Source organism: Saccostrea cucullata, unplaced genomic scaffold (assembly GCF_032062105.1).
Source record: "Saccostrea cucullata isolate Sc308-1 unplaced genomic scaffold, CSIRO_AGI_Scuc_v1 ctg101, whole genome shotgun sequence".
In the NCBI taxonomy this organism is placed as follows: Eukaryota; Metazoa; Mollusca; class Bivalvia; order Ostreida; family Ostreidae; genus Saccostrea; species Saccostrea cuccullata.
Window position 1 is genome coordinate 216,386 of NW_026939309.1, and position 24,327 is coordinate 240,712.

Here is a 24,327-nt window from a genome sequence, read left to right on the forward strand (position 1 = left end):
CAAATTTCATTCTTATAAAGCGAGCTCTGTTGGATTACCAATAGTAGAATTAAATCTCAATTCCTCTAAAATAAAAATTATAATGACCCAGACAAACAAAGACAATGTTGTTACCTGCTTTCTCGGACCAGTACATACTGACCATTTTATGTGTCTTATTCTTTGATCACTCCTGATTTACTGAACACAGAATAATAGTTAGTTTTCATTTCGTCCACAATGGCTTAACGCGAGATTTTAACATACATCTGATAATCTAACATTCCTCTGGTACATATTATATTCATCTATTCATAAATCTATTTTTTGACAAACCTGTTTAACAATAGTTTGCATTTTTTCTAGAAATTGTTCAAATATGTACGTAGTGAATGCTATTGCGTATCGTGTCAACTAAGGGACATAAATTCCGTATGCAGGGAATATTGGTATATCACAGCAGAAGAAAGAAAACTTATTAACATGCAGAACTTTTTCTGCACACTCTGTAGCAAATGAAATTGAAAGTCTGGAAAAAAATTAATAGAATCATGTTCATTAATAGGATAGACATGTGAAAAGAAAAAGACAATATAATGTACAAGTATAAGAAAATTGTCAAAAGAGGTTAATATTGGCATCTAAATCAACAATCGATGCAAATTTAATTATATACATGTATAAATTGTGTTCTGACAATAATTTAAACATTGTACGGATTATCACAGCCGTGTCAGGAGTTTATTTTCATTGTCTACATATCCGCCGTTTTGACAGCCATTTTCAGTTGGCGCTTTCCCGTTCTCTATGTGAACAAGGCCGTTATTATGGATTTCCTTTTCTTTTTCTTTAGAATTTACGTCCATTTCAAGATTCAGAATATCTGTATTCAAGTCACCAAACACCCCGCCTTCCTTCGATTCTTTGTCCAGCTGTAAATTGAAATCAGATTTTCAAAAAAGAAGTTCACACTTGCATTTGAATGTAGCGATTTTCGTATGGTAAGGTAAATGGATTTAGGAAAAGTACATGTAGAATAATTCATTGTATAACTTTGGATTTTCAAAACCTACGTTAATGTATACCAGCTGATGTGCACTCCTGTTATTTGATCGGAAAATAAATAGTATCTTTCTGCTTTATATTCATCTTATGCCTTATAACTTTAATTCCAGATTTATAATGAATATCTAAGCAGGACAATAAAATAAATCTTGGACTCAACTGACCTCGTCAAACCTGACCCCGAACCTCATTGGCTTTCGGATCTTCTCGGGTAGGTACGGGAACAGAATGTCAAATAACGGGCAGATCAGCTTGGGATCCAACTTTTTAGGATCTTCTGGGCCTTGAAATAAAAAAATTACAAATATAAAAAAAATATGACACTTGAAAAAAAAACTGGTTTTATTTAAGACACTTAGATTACTTTTTGAACTCTAACCCTTTTTATAATCATATGAATAATGTCTTCAATATGCCAGTTATGCAATCAAATATCAATACATTTATGTTCACTGATTATTAAAAAAGGATCGAGTAAATATTAAAGTAAATATAATTATTTCATAATAATTTAATTCTGGTTGTAACGCTTTATTTGATTGGATAAAAAATTTACTTTATATCGTATAAAATGGGTTGCCTATGTCACAATGACTTTCGTCAAAAACGTATCAATCCGCCTGACGTTACATTCAAATTTTGTACAAATTGAAGTCATTTTGTTAGAACAATCATCTTTTTTTCTTACATCAAATGAATGAAAATTAAATTATAAGCAATGAATTTAATAGCTACCCATTTTATACGATATAAACTGGGTTGGGGCAGTTTACGCTTTATAAACCCCGAAGCGGTTTATAAAAAAGCGTAAACTGTTCCAACCCAGTTTATACCGTATAAAATGGGTAGCTATTAAATTCATTCCTTAATAAAATAAATTTTTTTCTCAATATTTGACATATTTTTCATATAACTTTAGAACCTACCCGTCACCAAACTGACAAGGAGACCGACCACGACCACAAACAGAACAGCTGTGGCACTGTACCACAAGTAAGACAGGGCGTACAGGGGAGCAAATATATTCCTGAAACAAAAAAAAAAATCAAATAACTACGGCAAAATAATAAGGTTAGAATGAAAGAAGAATTTTTTGGAAAAATTCAATTTAGAAAAGATTTTCCTTTTGTTCTGATGTAAATCATTTTACTACGCTTGGATCTGTAGATCTCTGCTTTATCTGTCCGAATTTTCTCAAGCAGAGAGCTACAGTTCTTCAGCTAATAAATCATATGATCTGCTGTAAAACACAAACATTTACAGAATTTGGAAACAAAATTATTATTAGGATTATTTGAAACAAATAATATTCTTCTCTTCTGATGACGCTGCTTCAGGCAGTATAAAGTTTGAGATGGACAGTTAGTCAGTGAGTAGGTACTACTCAGTCGGTGTGTGAGTACTTGTCGGTCAGTGAGGACCACCCATTCATTACATATGTAGTACTCAGTCAATGTGTGAGTACTCGTCAGTAACTGAGCACTATTTAATGAGTTAATGAGTACTCCTCAGACAGTGAATGAGTTCTACTAAGTCAGAGAGTGAGTACTCCTCTTTCAGAGAATCAGTACGTCTTTGTCAGTGATGCATACTCTTCCTCTTCCACCGGGGAAATGAGCTCTGTTGTATTGAAGTAGGAGGATGTCGTTGTAGCCGCGTTGCTGAGGGTTTTGTTTAATAACGACACGGTGGCCGGCGAGAGTGTGGTGGTAAGGTTCCAGTTACAACCACTTATGCCTGTCGGTGCCTTGGGGTTGTAGGGTTTATAAATCTGAGCTCCCACTCCAATCCAGAACATAAAAATCAGACCAAGAAACAGTCCACAATAGGCTCCCTAAAATTATAAAAATAAATTAATCAAATACTCAAAATTGACATAAAAAACCAAAATGGGCTATAGGTATTCTAGTGATAGAGAAGTAAGACATACTCAGTCAAGAACATATTTGCAAAACTGAATATAGAACACCATAAACTCGAATTAAAAGTGTCAAAGTCAATCCAGAATATAAAAAAAAATATAAAGAAATAGTCCACTCCAGACCAAACGCTAGATGATAAAGAATTAAACAAAGTCATTGAAGAGATTTAATTTTACATATACAACGAACATTTGTTTCGAAGATTTTCAGAAAATATGACTCAAATAATTGCATGCTTTTTATAATCATAATGATAACAACAATTAAATTTTTACTTACCCATTTATTTGACCAGGGAAACATCATCCCCAGGATGAAGAGTCCCAGAAGAGGACCTCCGATCATCCCAAACAAAGACAGTGCAGCCTACAGTAAGATTGAAATGGAATTAAAAGTTCGGTTATAAAGATATGATTTACGAACTTTTAACTAAGGAATGCTGACTGATGTTTACTAGACTATTGTCTATTCACTGAATTTATAAGTTTTCGATTTTTCATGACAAAGAACAGATCTACAGGAGATGATTACTACTCCATGACATCTGATCCCAATTCTGTTTTAGAGGTTTGTGTTAGCTCTGCTCCCAAATTGTACTTTCAGTGGACTCGCTCCATATTTCATTGAATTATTTCTAGCGTATTACATGTGTATTTAGGTATTGTTCATTAATATCGTATTGTAGAACAAAAACTAGTAGTTTTTTTTTATTTTTTTGTTGTATTTTCTATTGCTAGAGTTTATGCTAACTTTTCATGAATTGTTGCTCTTTTTTCTTAATTACTGGAATATGCTGCGCCGTATGTACCATGAAGTGGTTCAATTTTACGGACATTTTTATACCAATCATAAGGCCTTTGTTCTTATAATATTTTTGACTACATTATTCTTCATAACCTACACCTCATAATAAACCACTATTCAACCTAAAAAAAATCCATTCAAACAATTCAAATTAGGAGGAGAGCCAATGCGGACCTCCAAATCATCAGAGATGAGATCAGGTCGAGTGAGCATCCCCCGCCGACCGGTCACATCCGCCCTGTGCTCCTTGTCATGATCGGGAAATAATGGGAAAATCTGTCAATAATTTCGATTGTAAATAATGGCTGAATTATAAGTATGAAAAACGACAGTCATGTTTTAATTTGATGATCAATTGTATTAGCTGATAAGATAGAACTAACGAAATGATGACTTTAAACGACACTGTTGCAAGGTCTTTTCCTCTTAATCTGACAATGAAATGATCTGTCCACCTGATCAAGGACTCATGGCGGGTATGACTGATCAAAAAATGTACCTCTATGGCAACTGACCAGAGTTCCGTGTTTATACCCTATTTACAGATATTAGTTGTAGTTTATTAGATCGTTACCTTTACCCTTTTCAAATATTTTTATATATTAAGTAAAATTGTTGTTTTATATTTTCTTTTATACGTGTATAGCTCTTGGAATTACCGGGGTACATGTATTTTACGTAACGTTACAGCACATTTGATTTACTTCTCTTTTTAAATACATGTATGCTGTAGCACAGTACGTCTGTCGTATGAAGTTTCTCTTAATAAGAGTTATGATTTTTGTGAAAAGTAAAACGTGTCATTTTGGTCCAAAATCTGCATTATATATTCAAATGACTGATTGTTTAAACTCAAGACTCTTCGGATCACACTTGAACTAGATTCATCTGACATGAAACGAGTATTCTTTGCATTCGAGAAGAAATACTAGTTCATTTTTTTTTTTAAGTCTCCTTCTTGATACCATATAATTAGATAAAAAATATGACAAAATTTTCTCGTTATCTAGAATAATTTACATGGTGTATCGAGCTCACAAGTCACTGTGAAGATACCTTTTTGTTTAATGAAATATCTTACCTGCAGTACGCCCCCAAGAAGGGAAGCTACGTAAGTGAGGCCCAAACATATTATTCCGAATACAAAAGCTGCAAAATGAATTCATTCTTTTAAAGCATGTACATATAAATTACAATGTAATTCCAGCCACAAGGCTGTACACACGAAGTAAAGGAAAATAACAACTAATGAAATATTTAAAAAATATTCTGCAAAATGAATCCCTTTAATGTATATTATCGGTTTATTAGTACTTATCTATTTAAAATAATTTCATGGAAACATTTTCCTGTAGTTTATTCTATGAATAACATAAGAAGAAATCAATGTAACACACCGAGCACTTTGGATGTGTTTGTTGCAGCATTTTCAGAAAGATCTTTGAAGAAATATGCCTTTATAACGTCTTCCAAGACTACAGCGGCTAGGGCACTTAATCCTGAAGATATCGTGCTAAAAGGCGAAACAATTATCATTAAGTATAGAAAAAATTTGGACAATCATTTATGACTCTCATTTTTACATAATCCGTCTGTACATCAAATTACGATTTTATTTTAAATAAATTCAAGGAAGGATGAGGAATTGCAATTAACAAAGTGCAAAAAAGAAAACACAAACATATACAACAAACCTTAATGCTCCGCTAAACAAACAAGCGACGAAAAGTCCTGGAAATCCCTTTAAATACCCCAGCACATCCATCACAAAAAGGGGGAGAAGCTAGAGTTAAGAATAACAAAAATTAAAAATAATTTAAAAGGTGACCATCCGATCACAGTGAAAAATGCTTTTATTGAATGATAAGTTGATATGTATTCCAAGAAAACAAACCAATCATAGATTGTAGTCAATTTTTACATTTTCATTCAACTGAATATTTTAAAGTCATTCATCGGTCTTAAAATAGTAGTTTTTTGGACAATAATGACGGGTATTTTTGTGTGTAAACTATAACAAAATTAACTGTTTAATCTTAATTTTTGGCTCTTTTTTAACATGTTTAACAAAAGTAATTGTTTTATATATTTGTCATTTTTAGTGAAAGCTTACCTGATCTGAGGTTTTCACGAGATTGAATGTAAAGGGATCACAGTTACTGTAGAAGGCGTACACGACCATTCCGATCAGACAACTAAGGTACAGGATCAGACACAAGCCAGGGAAGTTTATCCAGATAGCTCTGAAATTTATACAAAAGACCTCAATAAAGTGGAACGACAACAATATAGCCTTATGGCAACTTTCATTATTTCTTGTTAGTTGTTACGAAACGATTTTTGAATCTTCTGCAAATACATGTAGCTATGGTAAAGAAATTGAACCATCATGTTAAAATCAACATAGTTCATGGTATATACTTCACATCAAAGTATTTAAGAGAAACAGAAATGTACTCACAACTGAGCCTTTCTGAGAGACGGACAAGTACAATAGCGCTGTACCTGTGCCTGATTGACACCGTATATAGCCACCCAGGTAAACGCCCCGCCAATCACAAGGGACCAAACACTGTGCCTGACCTTAGGATCTGGGTTAAAGCTACACAAATTAAAAAAACAATTTTTAATTATAAGTATTTGGTTAAAAACCAATATTATGGGGGTCTTTTAGAAATATTTTTTTTAAAATTGTTTAAAAATATCATCAAATGCATATATGTTATTGGAAAACATATTCTACAGTTATCTTAAATCTGTATTATATTTATATCATGAGATAATTTATTTGTACTTTCCACAATCATAACTAAAAATAATATTATGAGGAAATATTTTATGTGAAGGCTGTTATAATTTTTAGATCATAATTGGTTTCACTAGTATGTGGCGACAAATTTAAGTATAGACAAAAAGAAAATCTTTCCAAAATGCAAAAATTCTATCTAAATTATCCTTAAAACTTAAAATTGAATATACAAAAATGTTTGATTGTTTTCAGTATTATAGCATGAAGGAGATAACGAACAGTATTTAATATCAAGTCCATAAAACAATACAAAATAGGAGCAGAGCAAACACGGACCTCCAAAACATCAGAGGTGGGATCAGGTGCCATGGAGGGGTGAGTATCCCCTGCCAACAGGTCAGACCCGTCGTGTGCTCCTTGTCAAGATCGGGAAATAACGGAAAAATGCGTTTGTAAATAATAGATTAACAATAAATATGAAAAACGTCAGTCGGCATTTGACTCAATGATAAATTGTATTTGCTGACAAGGTCATTGTATCGACCATAGAACTTACGAAGTGTTGACTTTAAACGAGACTGCTGATATTTTTGTTTCATCAACTCGTTTGTAATTGATTTACCTCGTTTAAGAAATTGTTTATGGGTAGAGCATTCTCTTGCGTATTGAATCAACTGAAAGATATAAACTTCGTATGCAGCGTATGCAGGTGATGAAGGTATATTGCTACATAAGTAAGGAAAGTTGACGATAGAAAAGTTAAAGTCATCACGTTTATCATAGAGCTTGGTTGTTAGATTACCATTAAATAACGTCTTTTTCAAGTAAAATATCCAAGTATGAAACAGATGTGTCAGACTTTGTGGTATTTTTTTTTAATCTCAAGCTCACGGGGATATATCGTATGGACATAGGAATGGAAATTACTATTGTTAATTGACAATACGTCGTCGATATATCTAAATTTCGAGTTGAAGGCAACAGCAAGTGTTTTCTTCTTTTCACGCATTAGATTTTGCACAAATTCTGCTTCATATGAAAACAAAAATAGATCTGCTAATAATGGAGTGCAATTGGTACCCATAGGAATTCAAATAGATTGTTGGAAGACCTGGTCTCCAAAAACTACATAGATATTGTCAATCAGAAACTCCAGCATCTTTTTAATGTCAACTTCAGAGAACTTGTGTGTGCAATCCGAATGTGTTTTAACAAAATAATTTTGCAGATTACCAATGACCAGTTAAGTAAATTTAAAAGTTCCATTTTTATTGAAACAGCAGCTTTCGATGATATGAAAAAGCCTGGACTTCAATTCATCGTGGAGAAAGGTTGTCTATAAAGTTGAAAAATCGTAAGTTTTTAAGCTGTTGATTTTGGTAAAATCTTGTGATTTCAAATTGTCCAAAAGTTCTTTGGAATTTTTGAGTATCCATATCTGATTCACACCACTCCAATCTATAGCATCTATAGAGCATTAGACCTTGCTAACTTTCTTACTTATTCTAACGAGTTTTTCTCATAAAGTATATGGAAATGACTAACAGTATTCAAGTTCAGGCGTCCATTCAAACAATACAAATTGGAAACAGAGCTCACATGGACCTCTAAAACATCAGAGGTGGGATCAGGTGCCATGAGGAAGTGAAAATCTCCTGCCTACCGGTCACTCCCACATTGTGTCCTTTGTCATGACCGGGAATTAACGAAAAAGGTCTAAGTTTTCATAACTTGTAACCAATTCCTTTATATTAGTTATACAATGATTTTTTTTTTTTTTTAGAAAATAATAAAAAAAATCTGTCGACAAAACAGTGGGGGAATAATGTCATAACATTTAGAAAAAAAAGCGTCAGTCATTATTGATTTAATGATAGATTGTATTGGCTGACAAGGTCATTGTATCGACCGTAAACATTCTTGTTTCATTAACTTGTTTGTCAATAATTTACCTCGTTTTAAAATATTTTCTTCCTAAACATTTTACTTACTCTGTGAAATAGACTCTTCCACTTTCCTCAGCTTTTTTCCATGCCTGATCAAATCCACCCAACTCTACATTACCCTGGATAAGAATTGCGATAAGTCCAGCAAACATCATCCCTACTTGAAAGGAATCGGTAAAAAGCACGGCTTTCATTCCACCCTGAATTTAGAAGAATAAAAAATGAATAGCCTTTGTCAAAATCATACCTTATGAACTGCTCTAAATAAATTTTGAAATATCTTAAACTAAGCAATATGAAACTCTTATGTTCATTTTTATATGCAATCTGTTTCAAACAAATATATGATATTCTGACAAGAACAGCTTAACAATACTTTTATTGTCCCCCGCTTTCGCGAAAGCAAGGGGACATTAAATCTCATTCGTCTGTCCGTCAGTCTGTCAGTCTGTCCGTCTGTCAGTCCGTCACAAAAACTTTAACATTGCCCATAACTTTTGATTTAGTGGAGCTATGACTGTCATATTTCACATGTGTATTCCCTGTGATAAGAACTTTTTTTGGGTACCATCAAATTTGACCTTTTGACCTTGACCTTGGAGTTTAACGCACTTTTACACAAAAATTCCAAACTTTTACTTTGGCTATAACTTCTGAATGTTAGATAATAGGATTTTCATATTTCAAATATATATTCTTTGTGACAAGACCTTTTATTGGATACCAACAACTTTCACCATTAGACCTTGACCTTGGAGATTTCCGTACTTATGAATAAAATTTAACCTTTACCATAACTTTTGAATGGTAAGCGCTAGGACTTTCATTTTTCATATATATGATTCTTGTGAGAAGACCTTTCATTGGATACCAAGAACTTTGACCCTTTGACCTTGACCTTGGAATTTGGCCTACTTTTCAAAAACTTTGACCTTGGCCACAATTTTTGAACGGTAGATACTAGGACTTTATTTCACATATGTATTTTTTGTGGCAGGACATTTCATTTAATATCAACAACCTTGACCTCTTGACCTTGACCTTGGAGATTTTTTGTACTTATGAAAAAACTTTAACTTTGACCATAACTTTTGAATGGTAAGGGCTAGGGCTTTCATACTTCACATATGTAATCCTTGTAAGAAGACTTTTCATTGGATAAAAAAAAATTTGTCATTAATCTTTACAAACATTAAACAAAATAACATTATTAAAAAAGATTTTTTTAAAAAACGAATTCCCACTTTTCTTGTCCTAAGCCAAGGGACTTTTTAAAATGAGTCGTTATATTTCTGAATACAATTCTTCAATAATTTCAATCACTGGTTCAAGGATTCATGTTTAATTTTAACACTCTCTTATTTTTTTTTTATCAAGAGGAACACGCTATAAGTATGTGATCACTGTAAGAAACACGTTTTGGGCGATTTAAAACAAAATAAAATCCCCTAAAAATACTTGTTAGGTTGATACGTTTTCTTATCACTCCCAAGTCACCACGAAAGGGGATGTCGTAGTCATGAATACAGGACACTTGGTGTTTACCTTGTAATTAAAATCTGATTTACTTAATGCGTCCAATACCATCTAACCAGAATTATTGTCACAATGACAAAAAAAAAATTAAAAATGTGAGAGAAAAAGTTAGAAATTAACCTAATAGATAAACTTAACATAACTACTTAATCTTGGGGTAGAATACAATAAAACACCATCTCTTCGCCCATCAACCCAATGCTTTACCTCAAAATTTTGAGTGAGAAAAAAATGCATAGTTATTAAACAGAATTATTTCAAATTCAATTAACGTTAACTTTATTGATGTGTTTGTTTGGATACAATCTTTGATGTTAAGTCTTTTCTATACGTCCTAATGAATTAAAATAGAAATTAATTACAATCTACACGAAGCCTTACATTGCTAGCTAATACCTACTTCTTGAAGTAAACGAGCTCATTCTCCAAAACAACTGTTATTCCCAAGGCCTTCTTATTAATTTTAAGACATGGAAAAGATGATATTTACTTAATTTAGTTACGAGTAAAGCATAGCATTGCTATAAAAATATTTTATGCATAAAACTTTTAAAAATTTTTAATTTAAAGCTAAAAGGTTTCTGAAGAAGCTTAAGAAAGTCAACACGTGGACCCTTTACCTACAGCACCCAGTCTACTGTTTAATTACGGATGTTGTCCAACACAGACTCATTAAGCCATCACGTTTGGCAGAAGGTAATTCTGATTCAACCCGTCGGTTACTTACCCCGAAATCCTAAATTGCCTATGAAGGAATAGCTAACTCTCTAAATAACAAGAGGCCCATGGGCCACGTTGCTCACTTGAGTAGCTTGCCCTGCTGTTCTTCACCAGGTCCCAGGATCATGAAACAAATTAAGCTGAGGTCAAAAATTTTGTACAAAAATTTCGTAGAAATCAAACAGACCAAAATTAGTATATTTTTCAATATTGTTTCACAAAAGTTTTTTATCTGCCAATTAAGTGATTGATTCAATGATTAATAAACAATTAACAGGCGATTAAAAATTTGTCATTAGTCTATTTAATGATCCGGGAGTCAGATTTCCCCCTTGTAAGAACTATTGTGGTCCCATTCTATCCCCGGGGATCGTGAATTGAACAATTTTGAATATACACTGCACAAGGCTGGTTCCAAATAATTTTCAGCTTTTCTGGCTCAGTAGTTCTTGAGAAGATTTTTAAAGAATTTTCCTTATATATTAAAACGTAGAACTTGGATTCCCTATTGTGGCTCCGCCTGAACTATGCATGATGCCTCAACATTAGTTTCAGCTTTTCTGGCTTAGTGGTTCTTGGGAAGAAAATTTTATAGATTTTTCCTATAAATTTCAATGTAAAATTCAGAATAGATTTGAACAATCTACTCCGGGATGCCATATAAATTTCAGCTTTTCTGGCTTACTAAAGAAAAAGATAAGTTTCAGCTTTTCTGGCTTAGTGGTTCTTGGGAAGAAAATTTAGCTAATAAAACAGCTCAGTCTTGCATTCCCTTACATTTAAAGTCAAAGATCTATACCTGCATTTAAAAAAAAATCGCTTTCTTTTCAAAACTTGTTAAAATCACAGATACATTGCAAAGCCTACGTATTGATCTTTTCAGAAAAAAAATATTCTTATATGTTCTTTCAATTACAGCCCCAATGGAAAAAGTCATTAATTTCCTAATCTTTACATATTTGAAATGTCGACCAAAAAACAATAATCTGAACAGGTATCAAATGCAGCAATATGCGATCTTTAAATGCTCTACTAATACCCCATCTTCACTTCTCACAAAAATATTGAGTATTGTAAAATACCAAATTTAGAGGGTATATTCTGAAAGTGGTAAAAAACAAACGTGGACTTGCAAAAAAAATTAAAATCACCAATATTTTAAATAGTCGATTATTCTACTGTTAATACTGACAAGCAACTAACACAACAGGTTGATGTTACAGAGATTTAAATCACCTCCTTTAAAATCAACATTTCAGAAATTTTATAGTCTTTATAATGATCTCATTAGCAAATATGACGTAATATAACCTATCAACGAGTCATAATTTGACCGATGTTTACATGTAACATTTAGAGACTTTACCAACTTGAACAATTCACTAGCAGAGATTCTGATTCCATATCAATACGTTAAGCTCAAAGAATTATTGTTTGTTTTCTTCTGTCATTTATTATACTTCTCATAGCACACAGACTGTTATGCATGAAAAGCATGAAAAGCAGCTAAGTGCTACAAATCAATTAAATCAACCATATATTTAAAAAAAATTGCAGATTTATCAATTTATATCGATAAAAAAGTTTTAAACTGTAATTTCAATCATAAATATTTTTTAAAAAATCTATATTGAATCCATATTGAAAATCTTAAAAGCAACATCTTTCATTAACGTAAATATACTTACTATTGTGGTGTAAATTGTGCACACAATCCCCACTGAGATTACGGACCCCCATAATGTAAAACCAGTCACTAAAAATTAAAAAAAAAACTTTGAAGAGGGTATAGATGCAATATTTATTAGGTATAGATGCAATATTTTATAAACGTATTTCTGTTTAACTCATTATACCTCAATAGTTTTAGAATTGTGATCAAGAAAATGCTGAATTTAATAACTAAAAAAATCTAATTCATAATTATTATTTTTTTAATAATTTTTCCAGATTGATTTCATGAATTAGTATGGTCCGTAACTTCGCGTGCCTATTTATTATTTTTTTAAATAAAACAAAATCTTGCAGGAAACAGCCATTGTTGCTCTTGAAAATTTTTTTCTCAGATATGTTAGGAAAGATTAAATTATTCTAAAGATCATTTTGTTACCTAGAAATCTCAAGCCTCACAGGGGTAAAACATTTTGAGCATAAAGAGCACAACTTTTACAAATCAATACATTAAAATAAGAATTCGATAAGGGTTTATGCATCACAAAATGTGGTGGTCTTCAAATCACCCAATTGTCAAAATCGTATCTTTGTGGACACTCAATTCTTTAAATAACACATACTTTTCGATATGCTAATGTAATGCAAAATATGAAGTAAAAAAAGGCTTGATTTGAAGTTTATTTCCTTCTTTCTTTCTTGGACCATTTTTTCGCATTATCTTGTTATTGAATTTGCAAAATTACGGACCATATTTTATTTAATTCTTGTATAAGTTAATGCAGTACCTGAATTCAAGGCCAAAGATGGAGCGTACAGTACAAGGGCCATGTACAAAAGCTGAAAAAAGTGTATGTATTGATTTAAATTTACCTGTTCAGAAAAACATAGACATGTATCATCTTTGTGCAATTGGGGTCCTTGACATGTTAAAATAGATTAACCGAGAATAAAAACCGGGAAGAATACAGCACTTTAAATAGCGATTTGAGTGTACATGTTTAAGAATATTTTAGTGATTCAAATAGTCTTTAACTATTTTATGAGAAATCTTGACAGCATAAACATTTTGTAATCGACGCGTTACAATGCTGCCCTTTAATATATGCGTTCTAATGCTAGAACTTTCGACTCTCTGTAGGAGAAGGGTATGTGTAAAACACGAAACCAGAAACAATGGACTGCCAGATTCAGCATAAAACACCCAATGACCTTAAAATGCCACCAAAAGGGGGCAGAATATGCATTAATTTCACTTTGTTCGATAACAGATGCAGCATGAAATGAAAAAAACGTGCACAACTATCTCACATACAAAAAGTGTTGACAGATTTATTAATTAATACACATGTCAATTACAGCTGAAAAGTACATAATAAACAGATAAATACAGATTCCCTCAAACTATATATATAAAAAAATTCTGATCGTTACATAATCAAAGTATAAACAAAACATTGAATAATATAAATATTTATTTATTTCTTATTTGTTATATATGTAGTAAAGATATCTATTATGACAGTGACAATAATTTTCATCAATGATATAAGTAAACCACAAAGAACATATTTTTTAAGAAATTAGCTCCCATCAACCTGAGGTAAAGTCAGAGATTAGAGTTCTGACGTAGAAATTTGTACCATTATAAATAGTACCCTGGCGAAAATACATTCAATTAGTCTATCAATGAAGGTATCATTTATAAGCAAACATTGTATCATTTGATTACAACATTATTATTTTAATCAAAAACTTAGTCTTTCTTTCAGTTAATACATGTACTATCGTATTAATTAAATCTGTTAACATTTTACTTTTGTGTGTTGGAGATAGTTGTGCGGGTTTTTATTTCACTCTGCATCGGTCATTGCACAAAGCGAAATCAAAAGCAAAAAATGTCCCCATTTGTTGACATTTAAAGGTTATTATGTATTTTATGCTAAATCGGACATTCCATTCCATTGTTTCTTGTTTCGTGTTTTACATATACTCCTTTAGAGATCGCAATTGCCTTATATGGAAATCACGTATAGTAACAAGATTTTTAAAATTTAACCTAATTGGATAAGAGCATTTTGTTCTTTGTATCCCAGACATGAAAATTATTTAACGTGTGTCGAAACACTTTTTGCTTTTGTGTGTTATAAAGGATTAAACTTAAAACGTATCACATTCCATCATCATTTACAAAAATGGAGAGGGCTTATATAGGCTACGCCTGCTGCCCAATCCATTTATGTAATTGTTACATAATAAAATATGTTCAAATAAGAAAAAAACATTTGCAAAAAGAGTGACAAAATTTCGTTTTTACTTCAAAGACTATTCCCCATTTTCAAAAGGTGAGTTATTTCCCCTGAAGGGAACTCTTTTACTGTGTTTAATACGCATGCGCTATAAATAAAGTCACTTCCGCGGACGTTCTTGATATATATGTTCATGGTGTAATGCCTCTGTCATATGGAAAAATGTTATTGTGTTTGAGAATAAAAAGAAATCTTAACTGATTCGTATTTTTTTAAATTGCCCACTCATTGTCTCTTTCTGGATTTTTATTAATCTGTATAGTAGTATAATAAGGCGCTGTGTGACCCCCCCCCCCCCCCCTTACAAAAAACAGAAAAGAAACAAATTACTGATAAAATGCTGATGCATATTCGAATAGGCCTATTTAAAAAAAATAAAAAAAAAAAAATAAATAAATAAAATAAAAAACAAATTTTCGGTAGTGGATGTTCTGCAGACGGATCATCACTATTTACAAAATGTGCAGAACAAATGTAAGAATTTTTAGTTTTTACGAATTAATCTAGCATGCTGCAGCCATATTTTCTTCTCTGCATCTCTAGGAATTTTTTGGAGACTGATGACATGTCCATCTACAGTTTTACCCCTGAAATTGTTGCATATACAGCAGTAGTTCGTCTTCCGCGACCGATACCAAGAAACTGCGTTTTTGCTCGATTGTATGTCATAAAATAGAATTTTTACTTACAAGAACACATTTGGTGACAATTAAAGGCCTATTTCCTTTGAATTAACCGTGTTTCCAGAATTTTTTATTTGTAAAATAATTGATTCACTGCATGCATAGTATTAAAAACTTTGAATGGAATTCCAAATGAATAATTTAATCTCATGTGCTCATGTAACGAAGAAAGACTAATTAAAATAGCATCGACCTGAATTCGTGTTACATACGTCGTATAAAGTCTGAGCTGCATTTAATCAAAGTTTTAGTGCAGGATCTAAGCATATGTACATGCATATTCCCGAGGAAAATACACATTTTGTTTTAGATCAGAGAATTGACAGCAGAAACACGAAATTGATACAATAATTTCCTAGCGTATTTCTTGTTGATTAACGGAAAACATTCTTTTCTCAAGTGTTATTCATGTTTTACTTTTTCTATTGAAAATGTTCATTGAAAGCTGCCATCCCCCCCCCCCCCAACACACACACAGTTTATATTACGGTAAAGTTATATAAGGGAAATGAAGTATTGTATGCCAAGGAACTGGTACTGAAATAAGTAGCTTTTCGACTTTGGGCTAGGTTTTTCTTTGCTTGTCAACTTTTCCAGGTAAGAAAAAACATATTTCTTTATGCCCCCGCCCCCCCCCCCCCCACTTTTAAAGACGATGATACGTGCCTGGCTAATTCGTATAGCTTTCTAGAAAGGGTGGGTGGGGGGCTAACAGACCCTTTATAAAATCGCTTATTATCTAAAAAAAGAAGCAAACCGTTTCCTTCTTTTAAAATTTTTAAATGCAGTGTGTAAGTTGATCACTATTTTGTTGTTGGATTATCGTAACGTGTAGTCCGCGGAAGTTGTGCTAGTGTAGAAGAGTTCCGATTTTGAGGGGAGATAACTCACTTTTGAAAATGGGGAATAACTTAATGATAGTTTTTAAAATTAGTAAAATTGATAAATATTTCACCTTATATATATTCTATTATTATACGTAATATAATGATGAAGTTACATTATACTTGTTTATGTAGTTTATGGTTTTACCATCTGTACGCAAAAGGTCATAGATCCAGCCGTCCGGACTCCCTTACTAAACCGATGCTCCAGATACTGTAAAGATAAGAATGGTATTGTTAACCAATTGAAGTGAACTTTTGAATTAATGAACAGTAATTAAACATAGAAGTCCATTGAAACAAATTGGAATCAGAGCCGACACGGACCTTAAAAAAACATCAGAGGTGGGATCAGGTTGCATGGAGAAGTTATGTTATATAATTTACTATTAGATCTTTGGGCTCCATGCTTTACATGAAAAGGATACCTAAGGTGTGTATAAAATCAAGACATCCTAAACAAAGATACATACATGTAACGGGTTCCAGTAAATGATCAAACAAGCCTATTTCTATACTCCTCACTGAGATATTAACAGTAGTGAAGAAGAAACTTCAACAGTACTGTGCGACAAAATATGCAAGAAGTGGTGTAAATCAGATGTGGATACCTCAAAGTTCCAAGGACCTTTTGGACAATTTAGAATCACAAGATTTTAACAAAATCAACAGCTTTAAATCTAATGATTTTTCAAATTTATACACAACCATTCCATACGATAAATTTAAATCCAGTATTTGATATCATTGACAGCTGCTTATTCAATAAAAATGGAACTCGTTTTAGAAATTCGTAGAGCTTGCTCTTGCGTATCATTTAGATACATATATATCGAAGACGTATTGTCAATTAACAATGGCTTTTCAATTTTTATGTCGATATGATATATCCCGGTGAGCTTGAGATAAAAGATACTACATAATCTGATGCACCTGTTTCATATTTGGATATTTCTCTTGATAAAGATTTTGATGGTAATCTAACAACTAAGCTCTAAGATAAACGTGATGATTTTAACTTTTTTATCGTTCACTTTCCCTATTTATGCAGCAATACACCTTCATCATCTGCATACGGAGTTTATATCTCTCAGTTTATTCGATACGCAAGGGCATGCTCTACCTATGTACAATTTCTAAAACGAGTTAAATTACTGACAAACAAGTTGAAGAAACAAGAATAACAGTAGCCTCGTTTAAAGTCATCATTTCGTAAGTTCTATGGCGATACAATGACCTTGTCAGCAAATACAATTTATGCCTACTGACGTTTTTCAGAGAAATTGTTAGTTCATTATTTACACACTGAAATGACGACGGATTTATGGACTTTTGAGCTTGAATACCATTCGTTATCTCCATATATTTCACGCGACAGAAACAGAGAGAGAGAGAGAGAGAGAGAGAGAGAGAGAGAGAGAGAGAGAGACTGATTCGTTGTTGACTGACTTTCTCTATCTTTATTTCCTTCTTTACGTCTGCTTTATCGAAAAAAAAATGATAAAAATTAGAACAGGAGGAAGTTTTAACTGTACTTTAGATTAATTTTTCTTTCGTAAGAAACCATTGGATGCAGAGGAATATTTTCATTAGTTGAATGTGATATGATATACTATGCTGAATGAAATTATGTGATACGTTTTAAGTCAATATATGAAAAATATTAGCATTTATCTAACAAATAGATATGATCGATTATATGACATAAATGTAACAATGTTAAATAACACAGTGAATAAGAAAATACATAAAATGTTGTATATGTCCCTAGGTATACACAAAAAACGTCAACAACTTATAATTTACAAGCATTTTTGAATAATATTATATTATATATTTTATTAGCAGTATTATTATTAAACAGAGGCCTCGGAAAGGAAAAAAAGACCCATATAGTCAAAGAAAAGCATGCATATTTGTTATGAAACAACAATCATTAAATATTTTAGATTACGTCAGTATGCTTTTTAATGACTTTTAATAAACATTTGAATCTCTACTACAGTAAAAGGGAGTGAATTGTTTATCGGAGATGTAGATTTTTCAGTTTAATAAATTATAATTATATGTAGGAGGGAGATTGTTAACCTAATATAACTGTTTGGTAACAGGATATGATTCAACAGGCACGGTATTGTGTCGATTATGTCTGCTGGTGTGCAAGTTCTAAAGGAGCGGTAATTTATTTTCGCTGTGGTTTGATTTGCAATGTATTATGTCATGCAAGTCAACCTGGTTCATTTGTACAATTCTTAAGACCATTATTTAGGACAGCATGTCTTGTATGCTTATTGTGTTATCAGTTAAAAACATATGGCTTGACAGTAAAAACGGTTAGGTGCATATAACACTGATATTTATGTTTAAGTCAAGTAGAATGGTTTTCAAATAAATCCTGATAAAGGGTTTAAATGAACAAATTAGATTTCCCTTTTATACGACCATAAGCAGTTAGAGTACATTTTTGCACAGAAGTCATATCATTTCTTGGAATGACATATAATCAATATTGTCTTCTTTTTTAAAAAGTGCCGAAAGAAATATTTTTTTTTTATTTTACCTCGTAAGCACTTCTGACCCTAAGCTGATAGAATATTGGCATGAACACATGGGCTGCCCCAAAGGCCACGAAGAAATACGACAGTCCAATCCAATAGTACATTGTTGTATAGTTGTACATTTCTGCCGGGGTTCCCAGTAATGTTATTGCAGACATGAAACTGGCTAGAAGAGACAGGGCTACGGGAAAAGGGTTCATGTTCCCGCCCGCCATCAGAAAGGTTTTTGTATTATTATGTTTTCTGTCTTTGATGGCAAAGAAAAGTCCAATTCCAGCAGATATCACCAATAAAAGTCCGAACAGGACATAATCCACTACTGTAAAATGGGCTACTTTTCCTGTTTGAAAACTAAATAATTTTTCGTCTGCCATGTTCAACGCTTATATAATGATTAATTTGAATAAAATATCTTAATGATCTCACAAAAAGGGATTTTCCAAAACACTAAACGAGAAAATATATTTTTAGCTAACACATTTCAGTTTCACAAACCATCACAAAATAATGCACCATTGGAAGGTAGAATGTACGTGTGAGCCACCAACTTTGTCCGAATGTATAGAATCACTAAATAGAAATGTTGACGAACAGGGACACGGCGATAGTGGTATTTATATACAGGTAAACTTCTTCCTGTTTGTCCCTATCCAAACAATATTCACAGTCTATTTAGTTCTTAAGGAATTATTCACACACGTGTGACATTGATTTCGCTATACAGCATTAATAAATCACATTCAAGTACGAAATATGTACGTTATTATTTTAAATTATCTTTTCATTTTAACATTTGTAATATTTTATAACGCATCTCCGTTATTAAGTGTAAAAAAAGGATATATTATATTTATCTGTATTACAGAAAAAAGCGAGAGTAACGATGAATAGGAAACCGCATTTAATTTAGTAAAATTGCAGCAATTTCTAATAAATTTTTACTGTGTGACTTTATCATTGTTTATGATTGTCCAACTCAGTTGATCTGAATTACAATGATAATATAAGGACTTGCAAAATGACTTTCTCTTTTCTCCTACTTTTCTATCCCTCTTGCGTAACAACTTTTCTATCACTCTTGCATAATTACTTTTCTATCACTCTTGCATAATTACTTTTCTATCACTCTTGCAAAATTACTTTTCTATCACTCTTGCATAATAACTTTTCTATCACTCTTGCAAAATAACTTTTCTATCACTCTTGCATAATAACTTTTCTATCACTCTTGCATAATTACTTTTCTATCACTCTTGCATAATTACTTTTCTATCACTCTTGCATAATTACTTTTCTATCACTCTTGCATAATTACTTTTCTATCACTCTCACAATTAAAAAAAATGCAAACATTCCTATTACTCCTTATCATTACCTCGCATCGTAGGTGGAGGGAATGTAGTAAGGTGATAGTGTGTGTGTGGTTGGTCTAGGGTGTGTTATGTCCTGTACGTAACGGAAGGATCGATGCCGAATGCTGATTTATAGATACGCTCTTTGCGCCTTCAGGTGCCCTCTTTCATTTTAGTTTTCTTGACAAAACCTAAGGAGAATATTAAAGTTTGGTCGATATTGGAACATTTCTACCTAGTTTAAAGATTAGGGTCGAAATGTCATACATGTAAATGATTGATAGCGTTATAAAGCTTCAATAAAACTGTTATTTACATTAACATGGCCCACGAAGAACTCGTGTCAAATGTAAAGGATGAGCTAATGCATATCAAATAGAGTACAAAAGGACACTTGATTTATTTAATCAATAATACCAACTGTGTCATTCAATATATCATATTAAAAATAAATTGATAAGAGATGTTTATTGAATTTTATATAGTATGCCTCTTTTCTTTTTGAAATTATGCACAGTCTTTTTCGTTAAGTATTTCAGAGGATTTGTGACATTATTATTAGTATACATTTAACGTTTGAAACGTCAATAAATATGTGTGAAAAAAATAGATTTTATTTCATTTTTTTTCTTTGGTTGCTTCTATATATACACTAATAATTTTGCATCATTTTTTGTCAGAATTTATCATAAAAGATTTTATATGCCCTATATGACTTCATAGATTTTTCAAAATCTAATTTACACACTAAATTTAACAACACTGGTATCTCTTTTTAATGTTAATCTGAAGTCAGTTAGTTCTTTCTTATCCTACTTTACCTCCAACTTTCATAAAAATACAAATTGTTTTATCACAAAAATTAAGAAGGTTATTTTCTTTTATCATACCAATGTAACGGGAATTTTCATTTCTTGTCAAACTCAGTAAGATGAATTATGCAATAAAAACTTAACAACATTGCTCCGTAGGTAACAACTCTATTATGAAAATGATTATATCTAAATTTTATTGTTGTGCACTGAAACAAAACTCATTTCCATCATAAAAGATTATTCATGTGAGAGATCATAATGCAAGTTATGTAAATAATACTAAAACTTTAAATATTCCTTGTAAAAATCCACCTTAAGTGATAAATGTCAGTCATTGAATTGTTATGTAATACTTTTTTTATTGTTAAATTTTTTATTTCAATTTTTGAAAGGTAGATGATGAAAAAGAAAAAAAGCTGAGAGGAGAAGTTAAGTGTTGATATATTATCTTTTATTTGGACACCGGAATGAAATATATGATGACAACAAATAGTATTCAAGCTCAAAAGTTCAATCAAATTACACAAATCAACACTGACCTCTTAAATGTCAGAAGTTGGTTCAGGTGTAAGCATGTTAAACTCCTAAGCTTACAACTTCTCAATTTTGAATTTCTTCTCAAAAAATCACAGAAAATTTTTATAAATTGTTATTCAAAGGACCCAAAAATTTATTTGATATTAACAAAAAAAATCATTCTAGCTGATCATATAAAACATCTTCCTTTTTTCATCCCAGCATTCTAGCTGATCATATAAAACATCTTCCTTTGTTCGTCCCAGCATTCTAGCTGATCATATAAAACATCTTCCTTTTCTCATCCCAGTTTCTGATTGAATAGTACCAAGTATACTGATTGCTTCTGAACCAACCAGGGAACCATTTCTGGTGCTTGTCACAATGAAATCTACAGATTTGTTCCTCTGAACATCTAGAATCTCTGAAGTTGAAAAAAAGAGCAAACAAGCATTCAAAATACACTTTTTGGTTCTGCAATTTTCTTCAAAACGTATCATCCCAATGTGGTACTTTTTCAAATAGCATATTATTGTTGTCTAGTAGCATTAATCTAAAAGCTCATGATCATGAGATTTTCATTAGGATATAGAAACAGATACACGTGTCCAAACAGAGAATTTCTATGTCAATTGGAAAATTTTATTTTTTTTATAACAATGTTTTTATTGACTTTACACATTTCTACTTTAAAAGACTAAATCTTTTATTTCAAAGTAAATAACTTGTATAAATCAAAAAACGATAACTGAATTTTAGATTAGGTACATGTGTACTTCAGAATTCTGCATAAACATCATAACATTACAGACAAACGAAAGGTGATAGTGAAAAAGGTTTCAAGTTTATCAATTCCAGCTGTCTGCCCTGAACTAACTTTGAATTCTATGGGAAATTCCCGTATTTCTACATCGTTTGGTATAGCATACCAGCAGCTAAAGATTAAAATTGTTCCATTTAAATTCATATGGCCAGATTTTCATATCTTCTTATCACAATACCCAGGCGAGAAGTGAATCACAGAAATATTTCACTACATATGCAAATACACATTAAAAAATAAAGACTTGGAGGTAATCCAGTGGAAAACACTAAAATATGTTTTCTGAGTTTCAAATCTTCACATTCGCCAAATATGTTAAACATTTTTTCATCATATACACCATATTATTTTCAAATCACTAAAAGAGCCTGCCTATTCGAAAAAACGTGTTATTTGTTTTAGTTAAAAGGCGAGGAAATGTGTTATCTACCCATATTCTGACATAATGTCTCTTTTTGATAAGTTCCTGAAGGTTCTGAGCAGAACGCACAGCTTCTCCAAATGAAATCTTTGTAATATTTGATCACATTTCTATTATACCATATCATTCATCATAAAATGTTATATTGTCTTGTTTGATGCATTTGTTTAACTGTTTTAAATCCTTTTTCTGTTTATTTTAATTGTTCGACTTATTGAAATTTCAACGTAAACTTTACATGTCCCAGTGGCGGATTTAAGGGGGGGCGCACCCGGCGCGCGCCCCCCCCCCCCTAAAATTGTCAGAGTTTACGTAAATCACAGTTTCGTCTACAAAATGTAAAAATATCTACTTGGTAGACCTCATTTTTACCCTACAAAATCTCTAGAACTCAGGATCTTCCGGGGGCTTCGTTCCCTGGGCCCCCACCAGGGCTTTGCCTGGACCCAAGGTGGCCACAAGACCCCTTGCCTACTTTTGGCGCCCCCCCCCAACTTCAATTCCTGGATCCGCGCCTGTGTCCAAAACGTTTTAGAAACCTACTGGTAATTTACTGAATAGAAACCAACATGGGTTTTACTGGAGAAGATATAAAATGCATATACGAGGGTTGATCCAAAAGTTCGTCGAATTTCTTTCTAAAATTTTATCTTGATTTGATGAAATCAATCAAGAGGCATATTTATAAAATAGAGTCATAATGCAACAATACTGGAAAATTTCTTCACTTTCCAATTACCAATAAGATCACACGAGCTTTCTGAAAATGGATAGTTGGGAAACCCGGGGGAGACTTCGATATAACGTCAAGTTAGATATGTCACGTCACGTTATAGAAGCATCTCACCCAAATGTCCAACTAAAATATGTAATTCTACAAAATGCTGCTTTTTTCTCCATTTTTTTCTCGTCAGAAAAGGCTAGGTATCCTCTTGCATCAACTTATCTTAATGTTTTACTCATATTTAAAAAAAAATACCCATCTTTCCATATGATGTTCCAATTTCAGTAGCAATGTCAAGAACAGTACGACAGCCGACAACGCCAATTAACGCTTTTAATTTGTCTAGGGGGATACGTACCTAAATATAGCCTCTAAAAAGCGACCACATCTTTTATCAACGTCCATTGAAGTTCTTTTTTTCTTAAAATTCTTATGCCACTGAAAAACCAGTAACTAAATGCATTTTTCCCAAGCCTTTGTCAATAATATTCGCGTTTAAGATAGAGTGATCCCGGGATTTTCACAAAACGTGTGACTTGACCGAAATTTGACGTTATCTAACAACTTAGAGATGGACAATAAACCATCAACTTATAAACTAAACATCCAGTAAAATCAGCAAAATTCTCACACAAAGGTTTATAAAAGATCGAGCAATCGTAATAATGACATAGTTTTCGTTTTATATACCACATAGGGCGATTTAAATCTTATTTCACGAATTAAGAATTTAGATAACGATAAACGCGTTAATGTCTCCCCCGCATATCCAAACAACCGTTTCTATGGCAACTGCCACAAAGTTATTATCAAAGATATTTCAGTTGTTTTTAAATTTAAAATATTCATC

At 32.2% G+C, this 24,327-nt stretch overlaps 1 protein-coding gene across 1 annotated transcript; it reads right to left on the reverse strand.

Moving 5' to 3' along the window:
* Positions 1-519: 519 nt before the first annotated feature.
* On the reverse strand, positions 520-19,429 carry LOC134252796 (sodium-coupled monocarboxylate transporter 1-like). Its single transcript, XM_062735317.1, has 15 exons — positions 18,829-19,429; positions 16,417-16,482; positions 13,181-13,232; positions 12,410-12,477; positions 8,511-8,665; positions 6,232-6,372; positions 5,884-6,013; positions 5,465-5,553; positions 5,168-5,283; positions 4,852-4,919; positions 3,246-3,332; positions 2,637-2,878; positions 1,971-2,071; positions 1,209-1,327; positions 520-911 (listed from the first exon to the last, which is right to left on the reverse strand). Exons 1-15 carry the CDS (start codon positions 19,198-19,200, stop codon positions 702-704), a joined length of 2,016 nt encoding a protein of 671 aa, XP_062591301.1. The 5' UTR covers positions 19,201-19,429; the 3' UTR covers positions 520-701.
* Between the last annotated feature and the right edge of the window lie 4,898 nt (positions 19,430-24,327).